The sequence below is a fragment of the Lathyrus oleraceus genome, chromosome 3 (assembly GCF_024323335.1).
Source record: "Lathyrus oleraceus cultivar Zhongwan6 chromosome 3, CAAS_Psat_ZW6_1.0, whole genome shotgun sequence".
Classification (NCBI taxonomy): domain Eukaryota; kingdom Viridiplantae; phylum Streptophyta; class Magnoliopsida; order Fabales; family Fabaceae; genus Lathyrus; species Lathyrus oleraceus.
The window spans coordinates 41,836,855-41,862,101 of NC_066581.1; the positions used below are offsets into that span (position 1 = coordinate 41,836,855).

Here is a 25,247-nt window from a genome sequence, read left to right on the forward strand (position 1 = left end):
TAAGCGTTTACTTCTTATATTATTTTTCTAACACATTTTTTTATAATGTAACTTATTTTATTTAGTTTTTAGGACGTTTCTAGGTTTCGAACTCGTGTCCATGAATTTGTTCACATGGACGCGATGATTCAACCTTATGTCGAACTCGCCGATTTTGGACATAGCAAAATAGTGTCTTGGTCGGTTGATACTAAATTTATTCTTGCATAATGTGAAAGATGACGTCCTGAGACACACACATTCTGGTTTCCAACCGGTGAATGTACCATGACGTTAGAAGATGTCTACATGTTATTGAGACTGCCTATCGAAGGTAAGACAGTAAACGATAAAACCAACTATGCAAATTCAATTTGCATGGACCTCTTGGATGCTGACTTATTAGATGATAACTCGAGAGGTCAAGGTATACTCCTTTCACGCCTTAAGGCATATTACAACAACTTACAGTTAGATGAAAATTCTACCGAAGACGCTCGAATAATAAAAATTAGGTGTTATATTATGCTTTTATTTGATTTACTTTTATTTCCCGAAGGTAGTGGTTCTAGTATAAGAAGTTACAGTTGGGTGCCCACTTGTTTGGCTTATCTTTATAGCTATTTGTATAAAAATGCACACAAAGGCACATCTATGACGGTAGCCCTTCAATGCATACACAAGACCATACAGATTTGTCTGAATATCTCCGACAATCTTCTGCAGATGGTGGTGATGTTCCTGGACCCTCAGATACTCAAATACCTGGGGTGAATCATCAACGTGGGTTAGGGCCACGAGTTCGGGTAGCTAGGGGATGTGGGACCGGAGGTCGGTTAGGTCATCCCGATCAACGACATTAGTCTTATTGTGCAAATGCGTATTAATATTAATATGAATTGGTCCGATTTTAAATTTGATCTAAAATGTACAATATTTTTCAAAAAAAATTACGAAACACACATATGTGTCAGACCAATTTGCGTCTCCTTTATAAATTAACACACATGCGCCAATTGGATTGACAACACTAGGTGCAATAGCCAATCCAATTGGCGTCACCTCACTAAATTTAAGAGCAGACGTCAATTCATCTAGCATCACCTCTTCAAAGTGGAGTATTTTGAAAAATAATTTAAAATTTTTTTTTTTTTTTTAATTTTGAAAAATAAGATTAATTGGGTAAAAAAATTCAGTTTAATTGATATACATTAGCGGTAATAATTCATTAATCTACCCTGTTATATTATTAACTTAAAAACTACATTATCATATAATGGGAGGTATGATGGTTATTAATGGAATATATAAGATAATTTTATATTTTATATATTTCATTTTCTCTTAAAAATTATAATTAGTTTGATTTAAATTTTTTAATTAATTTTTTATTAAATTTTTTAATTTAAATTTTTTAATATATTTTCCTTAGGAAACAAATTTCCTTTAATTGAATAAGCAATTCTGCTCCTAGACAAACGGTGGCATGGCAATGGCCTAAACCAGGGTTTACCCTACACTTGCGCCTCGCTACTTGTTCAACTTTTGCCACCAATTCGTTATTCTCTTCTCTTCGATGCACCGTCTTGATCTCGGCGATGTTTGGAAGAGCAAAGCCCGATCCCTGCAGTTGCAGCTCAGGGACCGTTTCAGAGTCGCCGTCGACCGACATTGGCGCCGCCGCCATCACCATACGGTCTTCCTTCATGCCGACGGTTATTTCTCCTCCACTATTCAACGTTGGCTTAACCGATTTCGCGACTTTCGTAGAGATGCCTTGCCTTCTTCCACCTCTTTCTATCGTAAACGAGGTACTCAATTTAATCACCTATTTTTTTTTGAAATTCGAATTTCATGGACGGTAATAGGCATTTGCTAGGTTTTGCACTCGATTTAATTTTTATGTATATGTATCTACAGTGAGTAGGGATTTTAGTTCCGAAGAAGATTCAACCATTCTTCGTATGATGCAAGCTGTTGCTGTTCCGATTCTAGGAAATGTTTGTCACGTTTTTATGAACGGATTAAACCGTGTTCAGGTATCAATATCATTATTATTCAACTATATGCTTCTCTCTTATTTGAGACTGGGATACGGCAAGTTCTAAAAATTGTTAGACATGGCTCAAAAATTTAGAATATGTAAACGCAATTCGTTAACCTAAACGAGAACCAATGCTTTCAATGTTAGCACAAGTCTTTGCAGCTCTGTAGTACTGACACCTCTGAAAAATAGACACTAACACTGACGTTTGTGATTATATACAATTTATTCATTTTTTCAAATTATTAACGGTGTTGTGTATGGTGTATGGTGTATGTGTCCCTGTGTCTTGTGTCTGTGCTTCATGGCTTTGTAGAGATAATAAAATAAAAATGCACCCATTTGTCTTATATTTAGTGATTTTCGCATGAACATTGGTATGGAAGTTTGGCATTGTTTTAAAAAATGAAATGGAAAAATACAGCTAAAACTATAAAGAAGTGTCTCACAAATATGACATTGCACGGATTACTCTTTTTGAAGTGTATGTGCTTCTTTGGATATTTGATCTGAATGCTGTATGTATGGGAGTAACAGGTGTATGGATTGGAAAAACTACACTCTGCATTGCTGGAAAGACCTAAAGGCAAGCCTCTTCTTACGGTGTGTGCTCTTACAAGCCCTGCATTGTGAAAAGTGAATCTCTATGGGTTTAGTTTTTTAATTTGACTTGCTTGCTTTTAATTTTAAATTTTCAGGTCAGCAACCATGTCGCTTCCATGGATGATCCACTTGTTATTGCTTCACTACTTCCTCCACAAGTTCTTTTGGATGCTAGAAACCTCAGATGGACACTTTGTGCAACTGATAGATGTTTTAAAAACCCTGTAACTTCTGCATTCTTTCGTTCCGTTAAAGTCTTGCCGCTTTCCAGGGGTGATGGAATTTATCAGGAGGTATAGATCCAATGAACATTTGTTGATAACCTTGGATAATATTTGTTAATATTTGGTGAATGGTTCTAAAACAATCTTATTATCCAAAATGAGGCTTAATCATCTATTATAATGCATAACTTCTGTCAACGACGTGGCTTTTGGAGCAGTGTTGTTAAAAACTGGTATATCCCCTTTATACCGCTATTATGTATCAGAATTTGGAGTAGCCTATACGATATGTCAACTCCGCTATATCAAATAGCGCCACATTTTGATATATTGGTTACAAAGGTACCTAATGAATAGTAGAGTTGTGTGCTTAACGGTGGCCAAACATTTTAAAACATTAAAAAATTACAAAACCTGAAGTGGTGGACAGATTTTTTAGAATATTAGAAAAATTTAAAGTACAAAACCTTAAGTTGAAGGATAAGCTGAAAACGAGGATAATGATTATGTTGGGGAAGAGGAGATTAATTAGATCTTTTTATCTGTTATTGGTAGTTAGAGCGGTCACTTATTAGTTATTTTGAACTATTTAGATTTTGAGATTTAAGTCACTTTTAATTTCTGTTTTTGGCTCTCTGCAGCAACATCATGCTCTATTAATTGTTTGAAATATTGAGATTTTGAGTTTTATGTCAGTTAATTTTTTAATATATGTTTATGCAGCTTTTATTTGTGTGCAACATGCTTTATTCTATATACAAATATTTATATTTCAATTTCTTTGCGGCTTCCGCCATGCTATCCACTATTTGTCATACGGTGATCCGCTCTTTTCTACAATCCGCTATTAATAACACTTTTTTGGAGAAAACCTCAATTATTTGCTTTCATTACTATGCTATGACTTGAATTATTAAATTTATCTTGGGGCGCTGCGCTGCTTTCTGTAGTAGCATCAAACAAAAGCCTTTGTCTCATTTTGTATCAGATGAATAATTCCCTTGGTCTCTTGCTCTCCACTGACCTATCCAAACTGGATGGAAATCACTTGTTTTTCTATTTCGTTTCTTGTTTCTCTAATGAACACAGCTCCTTAGCATAGTAAAAAATGTTAGCAATCCTTCCGATGGAAATTTAACTCGGAAAAATAGAAAATTAGCAAATAAGGGAGAATGTAATTTTGAATTGTGAGTAAGGAAGGCAAATTTTTTATTGTACTGAAATGAAAAGGGACATGTGGTTTCAATCCCTCCAATGTGAAACTTGTCTACATATATGTTAATTTCATCTACTTAATCTCTGCTGTAGGGAATGGATATGGCTCTTTCTAAGTTGAACAATGGTGGTTGGGTCCACATATTCCCGGAAGGTAGTCGCTCCCGAGACGGTGGAAAAACCATGGGTTCTTGCAAGAGAGGTGTTGCCAGGTAACAACTAACAACTAACAATCTTCTATAGTATTTTGTATTAAATTAAATCAATATTTAAATGACATATTTCTGAAATTAATCACTAAATGATTTTTTTTATATACTGGCTCTAATTTTATATATATATTTGAAACAACAAATGGTAGTATTGTTAGTTTTTATTTTGGGGGTGGGGATCAAACCTTCGGTCTCCTTGTCACCACACTTCTTAACTCCTCCAAACCAACCTGCAAGCCACCCTTATGTCCCCTATCTTCACCATATATTTAATGCAAACATATCTTGTTGTTACAGTGCTGATAAATTCTGAAAATGAAGTAGATTGTATCTGTATTATCAAAACTTGCTGACAATTTTTTTATTTTATTAAATAACGTTAGCTCAAGGATTGGAAGTTGAACGGAACCAATAACTCAATGAATTTGAACCTTTTCAAAGTTTAGATCTGTAATTGATATGCACAGTTTGTTGGTTTTCTTGTTGAAAAGTTTAATTTTGGTTTTCAGACTATTTTTTTGGCTTATGTATGATGTTTTCAATTTGGATTCAGTATCATAAAAGTTCTGGGACCTATTCTTGTGAGAGAAATATTAAGACTATATTCGTCTTATTTTACATCACATTTTATTTTAATATTGCGTTGTTGTTAGCATATTGGATTGGATAAGATTTATCATGTATATATGTATATATGCTGCAGGCATATTGTGATGGTAATTTACCAGTACAAAATAACTCAAGATTGATTCAATTCTAAAATATATTTTATTTTTCACTTTTTAATTTTTTTTGTTTCTACTATTTGATATATCTACCATCTCAATGGAACAATACAAATTTCCTAATGTAAATTTCCTCATCAGGTTTATCCTGGATGGAGATAGCATGCCTGTTGTTATCCCGTTTGTACATACAGGGATGCAGGAGATAATGCCAATAGGTGCCAGCATTCCGAGAATTGGAAAGAGGGTACGTACTTTTGACCCACTTCTTACACAATTCCTTCAATACATAGGGGGAATCAATGAAATAATCCAGCCTTTGTCAGTCTATGAACCTTCCAAGGTTTAAAATACTGGATGATGCGATATTGCCAGGTTTTAGGGGAATGCCGCTCTCTTTGTCCCTTGGTTTTGGTCTGCTTTTCATTTCCTCAAAGAACAAAATGTTAACCTTAGTCCTGACTGAATTTGGATTCTGCACGGCGTTGCTTATATTTATTTATGTGAACAATATTGATTGTATTTTAAGCTTAAATATTATTTTGACATGCCTGGATTGTTTAGGTTACTGTTATCGTAGGCGATCCTATCAATTTTGACGATATACTCAACATGGAGAAAGGCCCAGATGTGCCAAGAAAAAGACTGTATGATGCAGTCGCCGCAAGAATTGGTGATCGGTTGCATGAACTGAAGGCCCAGGTCGACAGAATAGCAATGGAAACAGAATTGCGGTTAAAAGGCCACTCCCCACACAGCATGGAACGTGCATCTGGAATCTTGCAGCAGGTTGATTGGGAATTATTTGGAATGGATAACTTTATATCTTCTGCTGATGATGATTCAATGCAGACACCAGAAACAGTTGTCCTTCTAAATTCAAGTGTTTCTCAACAGCATCGGCAGTCTCCTTGTAAAAAAGTCAGTTTGTCATACAGGATGCGTGGCTATATGGATCAGATGGAACTAATGTCTTTTGCTGCCAGAGGATTATTTATGAATAACAATGAAACTAAGAACTCTGCTGGCTTTAGAGAGACACGTCCCTTAAATGCATGGAAACAGTTTTTTGATGCTAATGTATTAAATCAGTGGAATTACAGTATGTAGATTGTGTAAATTTTGTTAGATAAACAGTTGAACGTTGTAGAGATGATTAGAATTTGTAACTAAAATAGTAACTTATCAGTTTAGCTGTTTGGTAATGATTACTGTGTGGTAGGCAGTATAGAATCATATGGTGGCGCACTTGCTCCCTAATGCGATGAAACCAAGAAAAAGTTGCATTAAGTGAGTATTTTATTTTTAATATATTTTTGGTCTTTTATTTAATTTACTTTGACTATTTCTCTCTGGAGTGCTTTTTTTTGTTCCTAATTTCTTGAAAAAATTATCAGATATTTTTTTGAATATTACCTGAATATTACAAAAGTCGAACAACAACTACTATATTATAGAGCATAATGTTGTTTACGGTGGAGTTTTGAGGTAGGGTTGTTTTGCAGGTTGCCGTTGAGTGATACCCGTTCATTTGGATTGAACTCAAGCATGTTGCAGCAGACATTCTAACAGTAGAATTTCAGATTTTGATGTATATCTAACATTAACTTTAATTGTAGAATTTTCTATGTCAATTTTTATTTTTGTTAGAGAATAAATCGTTTTGTCAAAATTGTTTCTGCAAAACAACTAATAAAGGTAAATCTGGAATTTAAGTTTAGGACAATTCCTTCTTCTTGTGTTTTTTTAAGGGCATTTTTTAAAGCACTTTATATATACGACACGGGAAAATAAAAAAGTTTCTGCAATTCATCAATAAGGTTTGAAATGAGTGATACCCGTCCATTTGGATTGAACTCAAGCATGTTGCAGCAGACATTCTAACGGTGGAGTTTCAGATTTTGATGTATATGTAACATTTACATTAATTGTAGAATTTTGTATGTCAATTTTTATTTTGTTAGAGAATAAATCATTTTGTCAAAATTGTTTCTGCAAAACAACTACTAACATAGGTAAATCTGGAATTTAAGTATAGGACAATTCCTTTTTCTTTGTGTTTTTTAAGGGCATTTTTAAAGCACTTTATATATACAATATCTAAAAATAAAAAAATATTTTTAGATTTTGGAGATGTTTCTTCGAACGCACCTTAAACACACATCTTAGATTAATTTTGGGTCATGTTCTAGGAATGTGACTTTTTTAGATTCGGAGATGTATCTCTGTAACTTGTCCGTAGATGTATCACCGTAACTTATCTGTATATGTATCACCGTAATCTGTCCGTAGATGCATTTTCGTAGTGTATTGAAACAAAAACAGAAGTAGAAAATCAGAAATTTATATTTTAACAAAATAAAATTATCACTCATAATATAAAAACAACATTACATAGGTGATGTTAACATAAAATCAAACATTACATTTCAATATCCAAGTGAACGCTTCAACATCTTTACAATATTTTCGACCGATCTTGAAATCGTCACTTCCACCTTGATCAGAACTTTTGTTTCGAAACAGAAAAATGTATTTCACATAGTTCTTACATCTGCATCCGTCTTGAGTTCATAGTTGTTGAGTTCAATCTTGTCTTCGTTATTAGTTGACGGTGAAAGTTTCACGATTTTCCGATTATCTGCGCAAGATAGGAGATTTTGCACTTCGTATTGCAGATCTGGAAAAGGAGGTGTACTCATTGATCTTAAATTCTCGTCCAAGTGTCACGCGGAAAAAGGAGACATTTGTGACATATCAGATGATGTTCATTTGCGATATTTTCTATGTGTATGATACATCAAACAAGAGTCTATATTTATAATAGTTGTAGACAAATATGGATCTCGAAAATTCTATCTTGTATTAGTGGAGGTTTCAGAGGTGCATCTCCGGTATCATCCTATTCTCTTATTACATTGACGCATCTCCGGAACCTCTCATGATCTAGACAAAAAATAGAACATATGTGTTTTGTTTGATAAATTGACAATTTTTTTGGCAAACATCAAAATGTATTAAAATATTTAAAATTGTATATATCACTTCATTAATATTAATACACAGTTACATATAATTAATTGATGACGAAAATCGAAAGATTTGTCGCCGACTAAATCTATAAGTATGAGTGGTTACCCCTTTGACTTTTGTGCATTTGATTCTCTTTTAATGTCGCTCAATTTGGTGAACTCTTGTATCATTTCCGCAAATCGGTCCGACAAAGTCTCAGCTTTTGTTGTTGAATGAGTCGTCCATTCCACTGATGTAAGTGGTAAATGATATCCCAATTTTAAATAAACTTGAACAAAGTGAAATAAACTTGAAATGTTGTGATTTTGAAAGCCATCCAATACAGATAATACAATCATTTGGATTTTGAGGTGAGGTGGTGCGCAATGCAAAAAAAGTTTTCAAAAATTTGTATCTTGTAAGATCAATACACTTTATCATACGAACTTTCAATGAGATGACCTATTTCAGGAAAACACAATTGGATGAGCGACTAATTTTTCACACAAGTCATGGTTATGTAACCATATATGACATTAAATTTCCATTTCTTATTTGCCAAACACATAACCACACAACTTAAAGGGACACTCACATTTTCTTGAATCGGTGTCATATCATTTAAAATTTTATAAAGGAGGTATATATTTTCCACTTCTTTCGCATGTCATTGTCACAACTGCACCTTTTCTATCCGAATCATTATTGGACCTTCCGATTACCACACCGAATTTCAGTTTGGAGGATTCCGTACGATTCAATTGAAGCATGTGATCACAAAATTCAAACTCTTGATCATTTTTAAATTGGTTGCTACATCTACCTCCTTCATAACAACACCTTAGGCATCAAGAGATACAACATGTTTGGGAAAAACATCGAGTTGCACCATATCTAATGAAAACAGTTACAAAAAAAGTAAAAACTTCTAAAACTGTAAATAGAGATGGAAAAATGAGAATAAATAGGCTACAAATGCATCTCCATATGAATTCAAAGAGAATCTGAAGATGCATCTCCAGATTCAGCGCACATTTTTCAAACTAAAAACAAACTTAATGTGATCAATAAGGTTTGAAAATGAATGATCTTTCCTAAAATTTCAGCTTCTTTATCTCTTTTTGATGCGATGAAACACAAGAATGAAAATGTGGAGTGAGAATGTTGATTGAGAATGGAAGGTTTTTGGAAAGGGTTTGGAGTGAAAAAGAAGTATGGGTTTGTGATCATGCAATGACTGTTTTATCAAAATTATGTTTCCTTATTCCGGAGATGCATCTCCGTAAATACTTGATATGCAAAGATGACAAACATTTCAAAATCCCACCCCAAACCTCCTAAGATGCATCTCCGAAATATCCACTGGACTGTTGGAATATCAATATATTTATTGAAAATACCCGGAGATGCATGAACCTTTGCACTCTCTATATGAAAGCATGTTGATTGTCGAAACATGTTTTCTCATGCTTGTCCAATTTATTTGAAGTGACTTTTAGAGTTGTCTGTCCCACAATAAAACCTCCAGTCCTCATTCCTACTAGTGGGGAAACCTCAGTCAAGTCTACACAGACATGTTTCCTTCTTTCCATCCATACGCTGGAATATCCGCTGACCTAAGAGTATACCTCCACTCCCGTGGGTCAGTCAAGAAATTCATAGATGTCTCTTTCTTCACAAATACCATGCATGTAACGCCCCGATTCAATTAATCGTTTATTTATTTATTTTGTTTAATTAATTAAATTATTTAAATAATTATTCTGCTTGAATTATGACATGTTTACTGATAATTTATGCTAATTTAATTAGTTTGGTGGGAATTAATTTAGTTGAATAATTAGAATTTGAGAGAATATGAAGAATTGGGTAAAAAGTGAAAATAATGGAAGTAAATGGTTAGTAATGAAGAAATTTTGGTTAGTCGGGCCAAAGTTAATTAAAAGGAATTCTTAGAATATTATATATTTAGAAATTACAGATATTAGGTTTAGAGAATCTTTTAGTATGTGAAATAGAAGGGTGGAATAGAGAAATAAGAGTGGAGAGCCAGAGCTTGGAGAAGAAGGTAATTGAAGCTTGCTTTTGTTGTTTTTGTTGGAATTATAAGGTAATGAGGATAAATTGTTCAATTAAGGGTGTCTAAATCATGAAAGAGTATAAAGGTTTCCCTTAATCTCCATTAGAGTTTTCTTTTTTCTATTTGATTGATGATAATCTGATAGATAATGATTATAAATTTTGTTTTGATGTTATGAATTATTGGGATATTGTGTTTGTTGATGCTATGATGTTTTATGTTCATGATTAAATTGATTCAATGCTGAAATTAATGTGAAATTGAGTGTTTTAAGGTATGGACATGATTGAATAGTTCTGTTGCTTATCAAATGGTTTAAAATTTCAATTATGTGGTTCAAATATGAGTTATTTGTTGTTGAGTAACATCATACTTGGAGGATATATGTGTGTCGCGGCGGGAAAAACACAGAGTCGCCACCATATTTTATTCGTTCCTAAGGAAAAAGAGAAATAATGAAACACCCTAAAAGTTAATGATAAAGCGTTAGGATTCATGAGTCGATTAAGGGAGGGGAAGGTGCTAGCACCCCTCACATCTGTTGTATTCAATGGGAACCTCTTATAGTTCTAAGAATACTATGTTTATGTAATGAATGTTTTCCTAATTACCTATTTCTTGCTTAATGCTTTAATTTATTTACTTATAAAGAGAATTCATTTTATTATTTTTAAGAAATATTTAATCATAAAAGGGGAAAAAAGATATTTTTCATTATTGTACTCTTCAGAGTTTCAAAACTCTGTGCCTACGTATCCTCAAGTTTAAAGAAGAATCAAAGTACTGTAGTTCGTCTAAAAAATATAGGTGTGTTTGTTGATTTTATTTGTGAAAATGTCTCAATGCACAGAGGCGGAGAAAAGTTCATCTAAAAAAGGTCTCAATGCACAAGAACAGAGAAAATTGTATTTGAGTGTATTTGACTTGATTTTAAGTTTTAAGTTGAATATTGATCGGTAAGGCGGGACGCCAGCCAACCAATCTAATTTGCAAAAAAAATAAATATTTAATTTAATTTAGAAAATAAAGTATATACATAATTACTATTTTTGTTATTTTTTGAATATTTAATTATAAAGAAATAAATCTATTTTGAAATGAACTTTGAAGAAAACAAACTAAACTAAGTTAGACCACTTAAATGAATAATTTTTAAACTAAAATAAAGGTATAAAATATATTTTTAGTCTTTTTGCATTTTTAGAATCAGATATAAAAATAAACATTTTTTATGGTTTATTAAATTGTTAAGTTAAACTAATTAGTCTAATCAAGTGAATTAATTTTTAATTAGCCTATCTAATCCTGAACTTAATTAAAATTTAAAACCTAGAGCATAAGGGAATAAATTCAATGCAAAAATGATTAAGACATATTGGACGAAGTAATTGAGGGGTGTTAAAAGGAAAAGAGATAAAGTCTAGGGGTGTTCAAAACCAAACCAACCCAATAGAAAACCGCAAACCAAACCAAGCCAAACCGAAACCGCAAAAAACCACATTTGGTTCAGATTCGTTTGGGTCATTTTTTAATAAAACCGCACGTTTTGGTTTGGTTTGCAGTTTGTATTTTGCAAACCGAACTAAACCAAACCAAACCAAACCGCATTATGTTACAACCCAAAGTTCACTTATCCCACATCCAACCCAAACCTCAAACCTAGTATGCCTTAACCTTACAATTACAAATGATTTTTTCTTAATCACACTTAGGGTTTCAATTTCAACCTTCTTAAATCTCTCATAGTAGTATCACACATTTTTCTCATCTTCTTTTCCATGTAGGTCTCGCCTATTCTACTCTAATAAGTCCTCTATTATGTTCTTTCTTTTTTATCTTTTATGTTACTATTTTCTCTTCCAATTACGTTTTTATTGCACTTTTCTTCTCAATCTCGCATCTCTTATGTTCTTTTTTTCATCTTCTCTAATCTCTCATCTCATACGATTTTTTATATTTTATTATAATGTCTTTGATATTATTTTATGCTACTATTTATATTTGTCTTTTATTCCACTTTTGTCTAATCTGATTTTTTGTATATTGAATGAAACATTTTTGTCTAAATATGATGAATTTTGATGTTATTTAGTAATGTATGAATGACTAAACACAAAGTTATGTCGTTATTTATAGGAGTATATATGGCTCAATAAAAATATTATAAAAAACCGAATCAACCCAAACCGCATTGATTTGGTTTTGTTTGGTTTGGTTTGGTTTTATTTCTAAAACTCAACCGAACCAAACCAAACCAAATCGCATGCTTTTTTCTCTTGCGGTTCGGGTGATTTTTATCGCAAAAACCGCCCAAACCGCACCACGAACACCCCTAATAAAGCCTAATGGCTTGAAGGCCTAGGGCGTTGGTCAGAGGACCAAGAGAGTCAACTCATTTGACTCTTATCCATGGGCGTTGGATCTGGTTGATTGAGAGTCAACATGATGACATGAGAAACGTTTGATCTATTTACTAATTTCAGTAAGCAGAACGGATGAACAAGATCTACAGTCAAATTAAGGAATATAATGTGCGTGTGTGCATGAACTGAGTCAAGGTAAACAAACTCAATGGCTATCAGGGAGCCACGTGTCCTTGATCTGGCAGCGAATGAAGGGAATATAAAAACTCAACCTCTACAGAAATGACTCGTTTTCATTTCTCCAATCTCTCTCTCTAAATATTATCTCTATTCTCCTCTCTCTCCACTCTCCGATCCCTCTTTATCCCGTGCCTCCTCCGACCTCCCTAGCCACCACCTGAGCCACCCTTAGCCGCCCTAGGAGCCACCTTAAAACCCAGGTTTCTAGTTAAACTTCAACCGGAATCTTCAAACCTTCCTTACTCAACCTAGAAACTCTTAGTACTAAGATCCCTAACCCCAACTTAGATGAACCCTAACCCCAACCTACAAGAACACTAACTCTAACCTACAACCCAGAAGAACCCTACACATGAACTCTAACAATCTTTATCCCTAACCTTCAAACCCTGACCCCATTTTTCCAGAAACCCACCAAACAAACCCAAATGCAATGAAAACAACATCAAATCACAGATCCTAACCTCATAATCAGTAATCAATCATTAAAACAACAAAATCAAACCAAAATTCCAAAACGCTAAATTATTTCTATTATACCTAAATCGAACCTTAACCTATATCAAAGCAACATAAATCAACAACATAGATTAATCATACAACAAAATAAAGGATAAGGATCAAGATCTACCAACCTATAGAGACGAGAATCTCTCTGGTAAAGGTAAATTTTCCAACTTTCCTCTGATTCTCTCTTTTCTTTGTTCTTCTATCTCTTTCTCCTTCTAATCATTTTTCTTATTCTTTTGGTGCGAGGTACCCTAGATGGAGGTTGTTGTTCAAGTCACTTAGGGTTTCAATGTGAAACTCTAAATGCTTAAATTGGAGCTTTTGTCTTTGGTTAGGGGTTCTACAACAACTTAGGGTTTAATTATTTTCTTTTTTTCGTCCCCTTCTTCTGATTATTCTTAGTTTTTTATAGCTTAGAAAATATGTTGATTGATGTATTTTAGGGAAGATTTTATTTGATAGTTGTTGTAAATCAATTAGTGTTTTTAGGGTTTCCGGATTTGGATGTATGTAGACGAATTTGCTATGTAATTTTGGTTCTCAAATGTATTTGTAACTGATAATGGAAAGTTTTGATATTTTCTTCAATTTGTGTTTTGATACATTATATAACATTACCCACTCGTATTAGGGTTTCTGAAAGTTGGACTATTGGGCTCTTGAGTTGACCTGGACTGAATGTTTGACCGTGTTCATTCTTGTATCACTTAGCTACTTGAATTTGACTGGGTTTTTGAGTTGTAATTGTGAATCACTCATAAGCTTTTAAGCAAGAGTGAATTATGTTTCATTGGAAGTGTGTCTTCTGTTTATTGTTAGAAGTTGCTATCACTATTATGTGATTGAAGGGAAGTGAGAAGGGTCTCATATCTAGGAGAGTATTAGATAGAAATTTCAAGGGTAGTGATTAGGTGAGAAGTTTATAAAACCAGAGGTTGTTTAGAACTTCAAACTAATAATGTCATAGTGGATTTCCTTCCTGACTTAGATGCCCCCAGATGTAGGTGACGTTGCACCGAGCTGGATTAACAATTGACCTGTGTTATTTACTCCATGCTGTTTACTTTAACACTGTAATTGTTTCTGGTGTGACAATGTCCTGAACCCGGTGTCATGACATCGTGTACGACATATGGTATCTGCGTACCAGAATCTCAATTACTTAATATTGTTAGTGGATGACAATTTAATTGAGGATATACTAGGAATTGTGTTATCTCTTTTACGTAAAATCAAAAAAGTTAAATGCATTTAACTATCTTTTTTAATAAGTGTGAAATTTATCCTTTTTACTTATAAATCAAGTCGGAGTAGTATATATTAACAAATATTTATGTTAATTTATATTGTTCTTCCCATTTATGCAATTGTTTCTTGTTTGAGATGTCAAGGAGGATTTCAAAAGTTAAATTATGTAAAACAAATGCTTAATTAGTCACGAAGTCCCTTAACTTAATCTAAGATTTCACTTTCGTCTCTTATCTCATAAAAGTTACATTTTGCTAGTCAATTTGATCTTATTAGTTAAATTTTGTGAAAAAATGTTAAGTTGTGTATACGTGACATGACAGCATGACAAAAGTCAAAAAAATAAATCAATAATTTAAATAAGGGACTAAGTTGATTCCTTATAGTTAATTAAGGGAGCAAACCAGAATAGTTAATCAAACTGTGATTAAAGTGCCTTTGTAACCTATTATTTATCGGATCAAAATTTAATAACTTTTTGAATTAACATAATGAGATTTTTTTTATATCAATATAATCTTGAATTTAATATCATTAAATTAAAATCTTATTACATTATTTGATTCAAATCAAAGATATTAAATCAAAATGACATTAAACATGTTCCAAAATGACATAAGCTCTACACAAATACAACATCAAAAAAATGTACTCAAACACTCCTAAAAAAGACGTATACAAAATAGTGTTATAAGTACTAGAACACCAAAACTGCATAAAGTTATAATTGCATATGTTGTGACACACCCTTATTTAAATCATCTACTTAATTTTAATAGCGGAATAGGATGGTCATCCTCATATTTTTAGGTATACTGCTTCTTTTGTACCTCTTCATAGCTCCATCTTCATCTTATTTGAGTGCGAGATACTACATGTAAATTGAAGTTGTTAAAGTCAGATTCATCATCTCCTTAAAATATATTCATATTGAAAATACCATTTATATCATTTTATAGATTTCAAGGATATAAACAACTAAATAATGCATAAGTTTATGGAGCATGCAATTTGAAGCCTCAAGTCCTAATCAAGCATGTGAAGATCGAAACAGACCTACTTTTGGAGAAAAGTATGCATTGTAGAATGTTATTTAGTACAAAATATATAAGCAATGCTTTAATTATTCTCATGAGTGCAAAAGTGTTTATGAATATTAGAGTAGCATTTTATATGATTACTATCATTTTTGAAGAATCAAATAAAGACGGAAAAGAAAGAAATATAATTACTAATTTTAAATATTTTAAGCATTATCCAGATGTTGATGTTGATGATATAAGCATGAAAGAAGATTGTTGATAACAACTTTATCCAAATCTTCATTTGTCTGCCTAGAGATTGTACATGCTATAGAGATTGTACATGGTTGATGATTTTATCCAAAATAAATGTCGTTGATATCTCTAAAGCAAATTTTATCGGGATTTTTCATCCAAATATCCCTGTTTTTTAAAAAAAAAATCCTAAAATAATCATGTTTTCAAAAAAAATTCCAATCTACCACACTTTGAAAAGAAGGTGTCAGATGAATTGACGTCTGCTCTTAAATTTAGAGAGGAGACGTCAATTGGATTGTCTAATGCTCCCTGTGTTGCCAATACAATTGGCGCCGATGTGTTAAGCTTTAAAAGAAGGCGCCAATTGGTCTGACACCTGTGTTTTGTAATTTTTTTTGAAAAAAACTGTACATGATAGATAAAGTCGAAATCAGACCAATTCATATTAATATTAATACCCGTTTACACAAAAAAGACTAATGTCGATGACCGGGATCACCTAACCGACCTCCGGTCCCACATCCCCTAGCTATCCGAACTCGTGACCCTAACCCACGTTGATGATTCACCCCAGGTGTTTGAGTATCTGAGGGCCCAGGAACATCACCACCAACTGCAGGAGATTGCCTCAGATAGTTAGACAAATCATCGTAGTCTTGTGTATGCATCGAAGGGGTGCCGCTATAGCTGAGTTCATAATTCATGCAAGAGTAGTTGAATTGTGTTTGAGTTGTTGGAGGGCGACCAAGACGATTGAAGGGAGACATTGGTGTGAATGATGCGTCGAGGAAAGGTTGAAATGATTATTGTGGTGTTTGATAGACATATGATTGTTGAAGGTTTTGGTTTTGAGATGTTTGGGCTTCTTGGCTATGGTAGGAGGAGAGACAGTTGATGTTAAATGATCGTTGAGTGTTTTGGCTAAGGCGGCTATGGTAGGTTGATATGTTGCATGCATAGCGATGTTGGGTCTCTTGATGATGATCTAGTTGTTGGTGGTGGTACGGGGTATGCTCATGGTATTGTAGTTGGGTGTATGGCATGCTAGGGTTGTATGTTTGTGGATCAAAAAGTTGGATGCATAGGGGGTTGTGAGTAGTCGGTCTGACAATGTTGTTAGGGATTAGATGTTGAGCCTTCTGGTGCATAAGTTGCCTGACGTGGGTCGTATAGGTACATATCCTTGGCGATGAACTCAAATCCAACCGATATGTACCAAGCCATATAATTACGACTTGGTTTTTCTTCAGTTGACATCACAACGTCTGTTAAGACATGGTCTTGGCGGTGCTTCCATTTGCAACACTCAGATCTAGCGAAGCTTTGCCATGGGTTAAAGTTCCATTGGTCGTTAACTTTGCGTAGATGCAATTCTCCTAGGTTTGATGGGGGATCTGGGATGTGTTGAAGCATACCGAACTGCAATTTAACACGATCACTATTGTGCATCTCCATAGTGGTGAATCTTATGATCAATGTGCATGCAGTCCAAACGGCTGTGTCTTGTTCGTTGATTTCATGGTCATGATCCAAATTTAGATATGGAAGCCAAATAAATTGAAATATGAACATATATTACATTATAAATTTGGTAGAAGAAATTAACAAATTATTACGAAATAATTAGGTTAATGGCCATACATCTGTCGCTCGAAGGTGATCTAAGAGATTGCGATACTAGGTAATATAGTGTCTAGGACATCTGTTATAACTCATACCACGTGCCGACCATATGCACCATAAAAGTAAAAATATTATTTAGAGATAATAATCGGTAAAGTAAGTAAATATAGTCCATTTTTAAGAACTTACTTTTGTGCATACGGGAATGTGAATGGGTTGTTGTTAACGGGTGCTAGGGACGGTAGTCTGGACCAACCCCATGCTTGGAGCAAAACAACACATCCAGGAAATGTAGATATGTCTTTGTGTGCATTTTTACATAAAGAGCTATAAAGATAAGCCAAATAAGCGGACCCCCAATTGTAACTTCCTATTCTATCTACAAGTCTTAGTAAAGGTAAATACATAACATGCATACTAGAACCACTACCTTCGGGAAATAAAAATGAACCAATTAAAAGCATAATGTAACACCTAATTTTTATTATTCGAGTCTCTTCAGTAGAATTCTCATCCAACTGTAAGCTGTTATAATATGCCTTAAGGCGTGAAAGGAGTATACCTTGAGCTCTCGAGTTATCATCTAACAAATCAGCATCCAAGAGGTCCATGCAAATTGAATTCGCATAGTTGGTTTTACCACTTACCACCTTACCTTCGATAGGCAGTCCCAATAACATGTAGACGTCTTCTAACGTCACAGTACATTCACCGGTTGGAAACCAGAATGTGTGTGTCTCGGGACGCCATCTTTCACATAGCGCAAGAATAAATTTATTATCCACCGACCAAGACATTATTTTGCTTATATATTCAAAACCGACGAGTTCGACATACGGTTGAATCATCGGGTCCATGTGTACAAATTCGTGGACCCGAGTTCGAAACCTAGAAACATCCTATAAAAGATAAACAACAAATTAAGTATCCTTATTAAAAATTATTCTAGACAAATAATAGAAGAATTAAACACTTACATAAGTTGTTATGTTTGCAACTGTGCCTCTGTGCGATTCACCCATTATGAGGAGAGACATCTTGTCGGAGTAAATATTTGAAACATTGGTTGTTGCAGATGAAAAAGTTGTTGTTGTTGAGGAAGAAGTGATTGTTGGTGAGAAAAAATTGTGAGACTTGCTTTGCTATTTATAAGGTGTGACATGCAAAAGTATGAATGCATGGATAATGGTGATTTCATGCTCATGCCAAATGGTTTGGCGCCCATGTGCAATTGTCACATGCTAGCGCCAATCAAAGTGGCGCCTTCTAGGCTTGCATACATGCTTCATCTTAACCTAGCCTGACGCATGCATGGCTCTGCATGCTTAGTTTCGAGGTCTGCATGGAAGACAAGGTAACACCAATTGGACACATGACTTCCCTCTAGCTTGCATGTTTGACACATCACTTCCGTCTTGCTTGCATGCTTGACACATCACTTCCCTCTAGCTTGCATGATTGACACATCGCTTACCTATTTAAGTGTCTTACTATATACATCCAACAATAAACACAAATTCATTTGCATCCATAAATTACTTTTCATCTGCACAAGAAATATTACAATGTCATCTACACCAAAATATACTATCAATGCTCACTACAATGGTGAGACATATGCGTCTGATTTATACAGGTTTTATTTTTGAAACATCGATACTATCCGACTTAAGATCAAGAGAAATTCAAATTTCTTGCATTTGAAAAAACGAATTGAATCATGCATAGGATCTGGTCTTGTGTCACATATCACGTATCAAAATCCAATTTTTTTTAGAACAGTCAATGCAAATTTTTCCCGCTGAAGGTCCGAGATGATGAAGATGTTGAATACATGTTTGTTAGTCACGAACATTATGGTTGCAACTCTATTGAGTTATATATTACTCTTCAACCAAGTATACAATCTCAGAAATCTCAGATAACTAATCAAGTTAAATCTGATGAATTTGATTTAGAAAACTCATATAACACCGACCTAGAAGCAGAAGCAGAAGTCAACATCGTTGATGAAGAAGAAGAAGAGACCGAGACACAAGTCGATCATATGTTGAACAATAACATTGAAGATGACGATCATCCAACGTCATTACCTCTAAGTCATGTATATAATCCGCCTCAACATATGACAAACATGGATCTGCATGACGATGAAACATCCAACAATCTTTTTTATAACCCGTATCCGCGATCAGAGGGTGAGTTAAAAGTGGGAGACATGTTCCACACTAAAGAAGAATGTGTGCGAGCTATCAAAAAATTTCACATGAATAACTCTGCTGATTTCACTGTGAAATACACTGATTCGAGAAGATATGTCATCGAATGTCGTAACATCCTTTGCAAGTTTCCGTTGGATACGTCTCACAAAAAGAGAAACGAATCTTGGAAGATAGCTTCTATAGACCCGCCTTACAGTTACATTGCAACTAATGTTGAACAAGATCACCGTAAATTAAGCGTTGCATTGATATGTCAAGACATTTTGCCGCTTGTTAACAAAGACCCATCAGTGAAGGTGAGTATAATAATATCTCATATCGTCACAAGATATAATTATACTCCATCTTACGAGAAAACGTGGATTGCAAGGACAAATATTGTTGAACAAGTATTCGGCAACTGGGAGGATTCATACAAAGAATTGCAACGGTTTTTATGGGCCCTAAAAACATACGTATCAGGAACTGTTGCAATTATGGAGACATTGCCAGCATTTACGCCAGACGGAACCTGTGTTGCTGGAAATAGAATCTTTCACCGCCTCTTTTGGGCGTTTGAACCATGCATCAAAGGTTTTTCATTCTGCAAACCTATTATTCAAATTGATGGAACATGGTTATAAGGCAAATACAAGGGTATTTTACTTATGGCTGTTGCACAAGACAACAACAACAATGTCTTTCTCATTGCCTTGCTCTGGTCGAAGGTGAAACCACTGGTGGTTGGGGTTTCTTTCTTCGACATCTTAGAACACATGTCGCTCCACAAGTCAATCTCTGTTTGATTTTAGATAGACATGCTGCCATTGAAAGTGCTTACAATTACCATGATAACAAATGACATGATCCTCCTTCTACCCATGTCTATTGCATTAGACATATCACACAAAACTTCATGCGTGCAATCAAAGATAATAACCTTCGCAAAAAAGTGGTGAATGTTGTGTATGCTCTAACTCAGCCGTCATTTCAACATTACTGTGATGAAATTACACTATCTAATGCAGATGTAGGAAGATGGGTGGATAACATACCAGTAGAGCAGTGGATAAGGGCATTTGACGGAGGCTGTCGATGGGGCCACATGACAACAAACCTTGTGGAATGCATGAACGTCATATTCAAAGGCATTAGAAATATACCAATAACCACTTTGGTCAGAACAACCTATTATAGGTTGGATTCTACCTTCGCAACCAGATGTGAAAGATGGAGTGCAGTGTTAATATCGGGTCAAATATTCAGTGAATGTTGTATGAAAGTGATGAAAGAGGAAAGTATCAAAGCTAGCACACACGCGGTTACAATCTTCGACCGTCATAGGTAAAATTTTAGTGTACAAGAAATAATGGACCACAATGAGGGGAGGTCAAATTTATTCTTTGTTGTCAAACTAAACAGAAGTTAGTGCGATTGTGGAAGGTGACATAGTTTAGCACACCGATGAGATGCGAAGAAAGAAAAAATGATGATCAAACAACACGCGTATTAGAACAGAAATGAATACGACTGATAAAATGATAAGACTATGTAGTATATATCGTCAACCAGGATACAATAAGAACAATTGTCCCAATCTATGAGCAACATCTGCATCATAAGATAATATCTCCTTTTCATTTTTGTAACCTTAGATTTTTATATATCATTATCTTTTTGTCACAACAAGGTTAACAACAAACATCACTACAACATAAGAAAACTTAAAACATAACATTTATAATTGATTACAACAATCAAACTTATGTCATCTCGTCCAAACATCATTTCCCTAGTATCCTTATCAATTTTGACTCGCACCCAACAAAATATACTATCGAGTCTCTCAATACTTCTATTTTTTTCCTTCTGGTATTTTTCCATCTAACTAACGAACCAACTCCCTCTTCAGTTGATCGAAACTACATATATTCCAAAAGAGCATCAACATCGGAGGTTTGTCTCTCGAATAAATCACTTTTCCATAGCGGCGACGAACACCAAACATGTTTGCAATATGACGAAATGAGATGTGGAAAAATGATTCACACAACACCTTTATTTATAACAAAAAAAATTGCACATTACACTGAGGCGTCAGACCAATTGGCACCTCCTCTTCCAAATAACACATGGGTGCCAATTGGATTGGCAACACCATGTGATGTAGCCAATGTAATTGGCGCATCCACTTAATGTTTAAGGGTAGGCGCCAATTGGTCTGGCGCATATGCCCTACATTTTTTTTTGAAACTGGGATGCTTTGGAAATTATTCTGAAAATCGGGTTATTTTGGGATTTTTTTTTGAAAAACTGGGGTATTTGAGTAAAAAATTCACTTTATCGTGTTAACAATCTTTAACTTACTAGATTATATGGTTTGAATACAATCAACATATGTTTATGACTAAATTATGTTGAATATAAATATTAATTGTACAACAAAACCCCTAAATTAAGGTTTCAAAATGAAAATCAAAATAATATTTGTTAAGACAGAAAGATGACATACTTTACAACAACAAAAATAAAATAAATTCAATTTCATAGTAACAACAATAAAATAAAATAAAATAAAATAAAATGCAAATAGCAGAATGAAAATGAAGATGTTTTTTATTAACTTTGGGGGATTACGGAAATTTCAACTTATAGGGTTTGACGTTATCTTCGTCACCTATTTGTTTTTCTTCAACGGTTTGTGTTTCAAGTTTGATTTCCTATTTTTTGCCGTCTTTCCTCAACCTATACACAATGAAACTACAAAAATTAGAATCAAATTTTATGCTTTTTATTTCTAATAAGAGATAGGATAAAACATATTTGAAGGTCTAGTAAAAGAGAAATTTGAGTCTCTTCAATTTTAATAGCAATAGAGAAACAAACAACACCAAAGAGCTGAGTCATTCATTCCTTCTCATTGGAAAAAAATGTAAGTAGGATTTTGTTGTTCTTTAGAGTAAAGTGATTTGAGTGTTTGTTTACAATTGTACCAGGGTTAATGGTGGCTAATTGTTTGATTATAATTCAAAATAAATGATTAAGTTAGTTAACGAAACTGTTGTTAAAGAACCAATACATAATATTTATTAAATAAAGAATTAGTAAAAACTTAAATTAAATTAAAGGATACAAAAATACATTAAACAAAAAAAATATAAACTTTACTTGTAAATATTTTTATCATCTGAATTTGATTGCAATTTAATGCATCAAGAGGTTAAGTTAGTACTCCCTCCGTTTTTTATTATAACTCGTTTTTTACTTTTCACACATATTAAGAAATATAAAAATTATGGTATGAAAAAGATAAATTATGAACGATTTTACAAAATTATCCTTCATTAATGGTATTGGAAAGAAAAATTGACATAATTGAAAGGAGAGAGAATAATAAATATTTAAGGGTATAATAGGAAAAATAACATTAATGATTCATTGGTATTATAAAACGATTTATATTGTGGTACAAAATATTTTTATAAAGTGACATATAATAAAAAACGGAGGTAGTATTTATTTTTCATTAGAGTCCGTGAGCATTATTATGATTAATCAAGCTTCATCAATGGAGAAGCATAACAGAAGCATATCATGAACTGATATAGAAAGTAGCAGAAGAAGGAAGAAGATGAAATCAAAAAACTGTTATATTCAATTGGATGGTTTACATGTGGCAATGCATTGCTTTATATATTGCAACCTTATCTCATAACTACCAATCACAATAGAGTAAACTTAACTAACTAATAACCAACTGTATTAGCTTAAACTATAGTGATTAACATGATTAATCTCAACAGCCCCTCTCAAGCTAAGCATGGTGAATGTTGATCATGCCAAGCTTGGAAATAAAATTGTTGAAGGTTGAAGTTGGTAATGCCTTGGTTAAAAAATCAGCAAGCTGCTCATGAGTAGAAATAGGTAGGAGTCGAAGTAAACCTTGTTGAAGCTTCTCACGGACCAAATGACAATCAATTTCGAGATGTTTAGTTCGTTCATGGAATACCGGATTGGACGCAATATGCATTGCGCTTTGGCTGTCGCAATAAAGAACAGCAAGCTTGGCACACTTGATGTGCAGTTCCTTCATGAGAACTATCAACCAAAGCAGTTCACATGTGGCAAATGACAGTGCTCGATACTCAGCCTCTGATGATGATCTGGAAATGGTGTCCTGCTTCTTTGTATGCCATGATATAAGAGAAGTGCCAAGAAAGAAATAATATCCTGAAATAGATCTCCTTGAATCAATGCAGCCTGCCCAATCAGAGTCTGAGAAACCAAGTAGTTGTAGTTAAGCATTTCTTCGAAATAATATTCCTCTGCCAGGCAGCATGATAATGAGCCATTGTTGGATTGTGCAGAAATTGACTAAGTTGTTGCGTGGCATAAGTGTTGTCTGGGCGTGTGGTGTTAAGATACAGCAGACATCCTATCAATCGTCTGTATGCTCCAATATCTTCAAAAGCCTTGCCACTATCAGCATGTAATTTAACAGATGGATCAGTAGGTGTGGGAGCTGGTTTAGATCCAAGCATACCAGATTCCTGCAAAAGCTCAAGACAGTATTTTCTTTGTGACAGTGAAATCCCTGCTTGTGAATGAGCAACTTCGAGACCAAGAAAATACTTGAGTATGCCCAAGTTTTTGATGCTGAAATTTTCATCCAGGATGAGCTTAATGCGATCAAATTCAGGCATAGATGTTCCAGCTAGAAATATGTCATCAACATATACTAGAATGGCTGTAAAATGAGCATCAGTTTTCAAAGTGAAGAGAGAATAATCAGAAGCAGACTGAGTGTATCCTTGTTGCAGTAGTAAAGCTGTTAGTTTTTCATACCATTTGCGACTGGCTTGTTTCAGACCATATAAACTCTTTTGGAGTTTGCATACTTGGTTGGGCCTGTTGTCGCAACCTAAAAAATACAGTGCGCGAAAAAACAATCGGCGAAAGAAAATGACAGAAGAGTCGCCACCATGCGTTATTCATCCAAAAGGAGGGAAAGGAAACGCTCGAAGTAAACCTGAAAAAGGAAAGGACAAGACGGGGTCTTGCAACCAAATCTTGGGTTCAGGAGTCGGTTATGCGAAGGGAAGGTATTAGCACCCCTACGCATCCGTAGTACTCTACGGGATCCACTTTTGTAGTTCTTGTCTAAAGGGTGTGGGTTTATCTAATGTACTATTTACTATAAAAAAAGGGGTTAAATGAAAATGACTCGCGCGGATGTCGCATCCACTGCATACGTATCTCATCTGAATATGAGAATCAGAGTCTTCGTAGCTCGGCTACCTAGGGGTTAAGGGTAATTGTGCTCGCTAAGACATCGCGTCTTATGCCTACGTATCTCATCTGGCCTGAGAATCAGAGCAAAACGTAGTTCGGCTAACTATGGGGTTATGGATTGGGTTTTGGACGAACAACGTCACTACGCAATCTACCGGATGCTCGACCTTTGGAGACTTACTCGCCTGTAGTAGAAGGACTTAACGTGTTGCTTTGGGTTTTAGGGTTTGGGATGCTCAAGGGAAAAAAGGCAGTCCTTGACGAAGGAACCGCGCTACCTGCAGGGATACGAACACATACAAAACAAACATGTATAAAGTAAATGTGCCAACAAGGGGCTCAGAAGTAAATAAACAAAAGAAAACAAATGCCTCCTATCAAGGTCTTCCAACTAAG

At 34.4% G+C, this 25,247-nt stretch overlaps 1 protein-coding gene across 1 annotated transcript; it reads left to right on the forward strand.

Annotated features, from left to right (window-relative positions):
* Positions 1-1,427: 1,427 nt before the first annotated feature.
* LOC127132383 (uncharacterized) lies at positions 1,428-6,332 on the forward strand. Its single transcript, XM_051061328.1, has 7 exons — positions 1,428-1,790; positions 1,900-2,018; positions 2,561-2,626; positions 2,722-2,919; positions 4,159-4,277; positions 5,144-5,249; positions 5,567-6,332. The coding sequence occupies exons 1-7, from the start codon at positions 1,556-1,558 to the stop codon at positions 6,110-6,112; spliced, it is 1,389 nt and encodes a 462-aa protein (XP_050917285.1). The 5' UTR covers positions 1,428-1,555; the 3' UTR covers positions 6,113-6,332.
* Positions 6,333-25,247: the final 18,915 nt, after the last annotated feature.

Coding starts and splice junctions, on each gene's coding strand:
- LOC127132383 (XM_051061328.1), top strand. CDS start 1,556: ATGCACCGTCTTGATCTCGGCGATGTTTGGAAGAGCAAAGCCCGATCC. Junction 2,019..2,560: donor ACGGATTAAACCGTGTTCAG/GTATCAATATCA, acceptor TGGGAGTAACAG/GTGTATGGATTGGAAAAACT. Junction 2,627..2,721: donor AAGGCAAGCCTCTTCTTACG/GTGTGTGCTCTT, acceptor TTAAATTTTCAG/GTCAGCAACCATGTCGCTTC.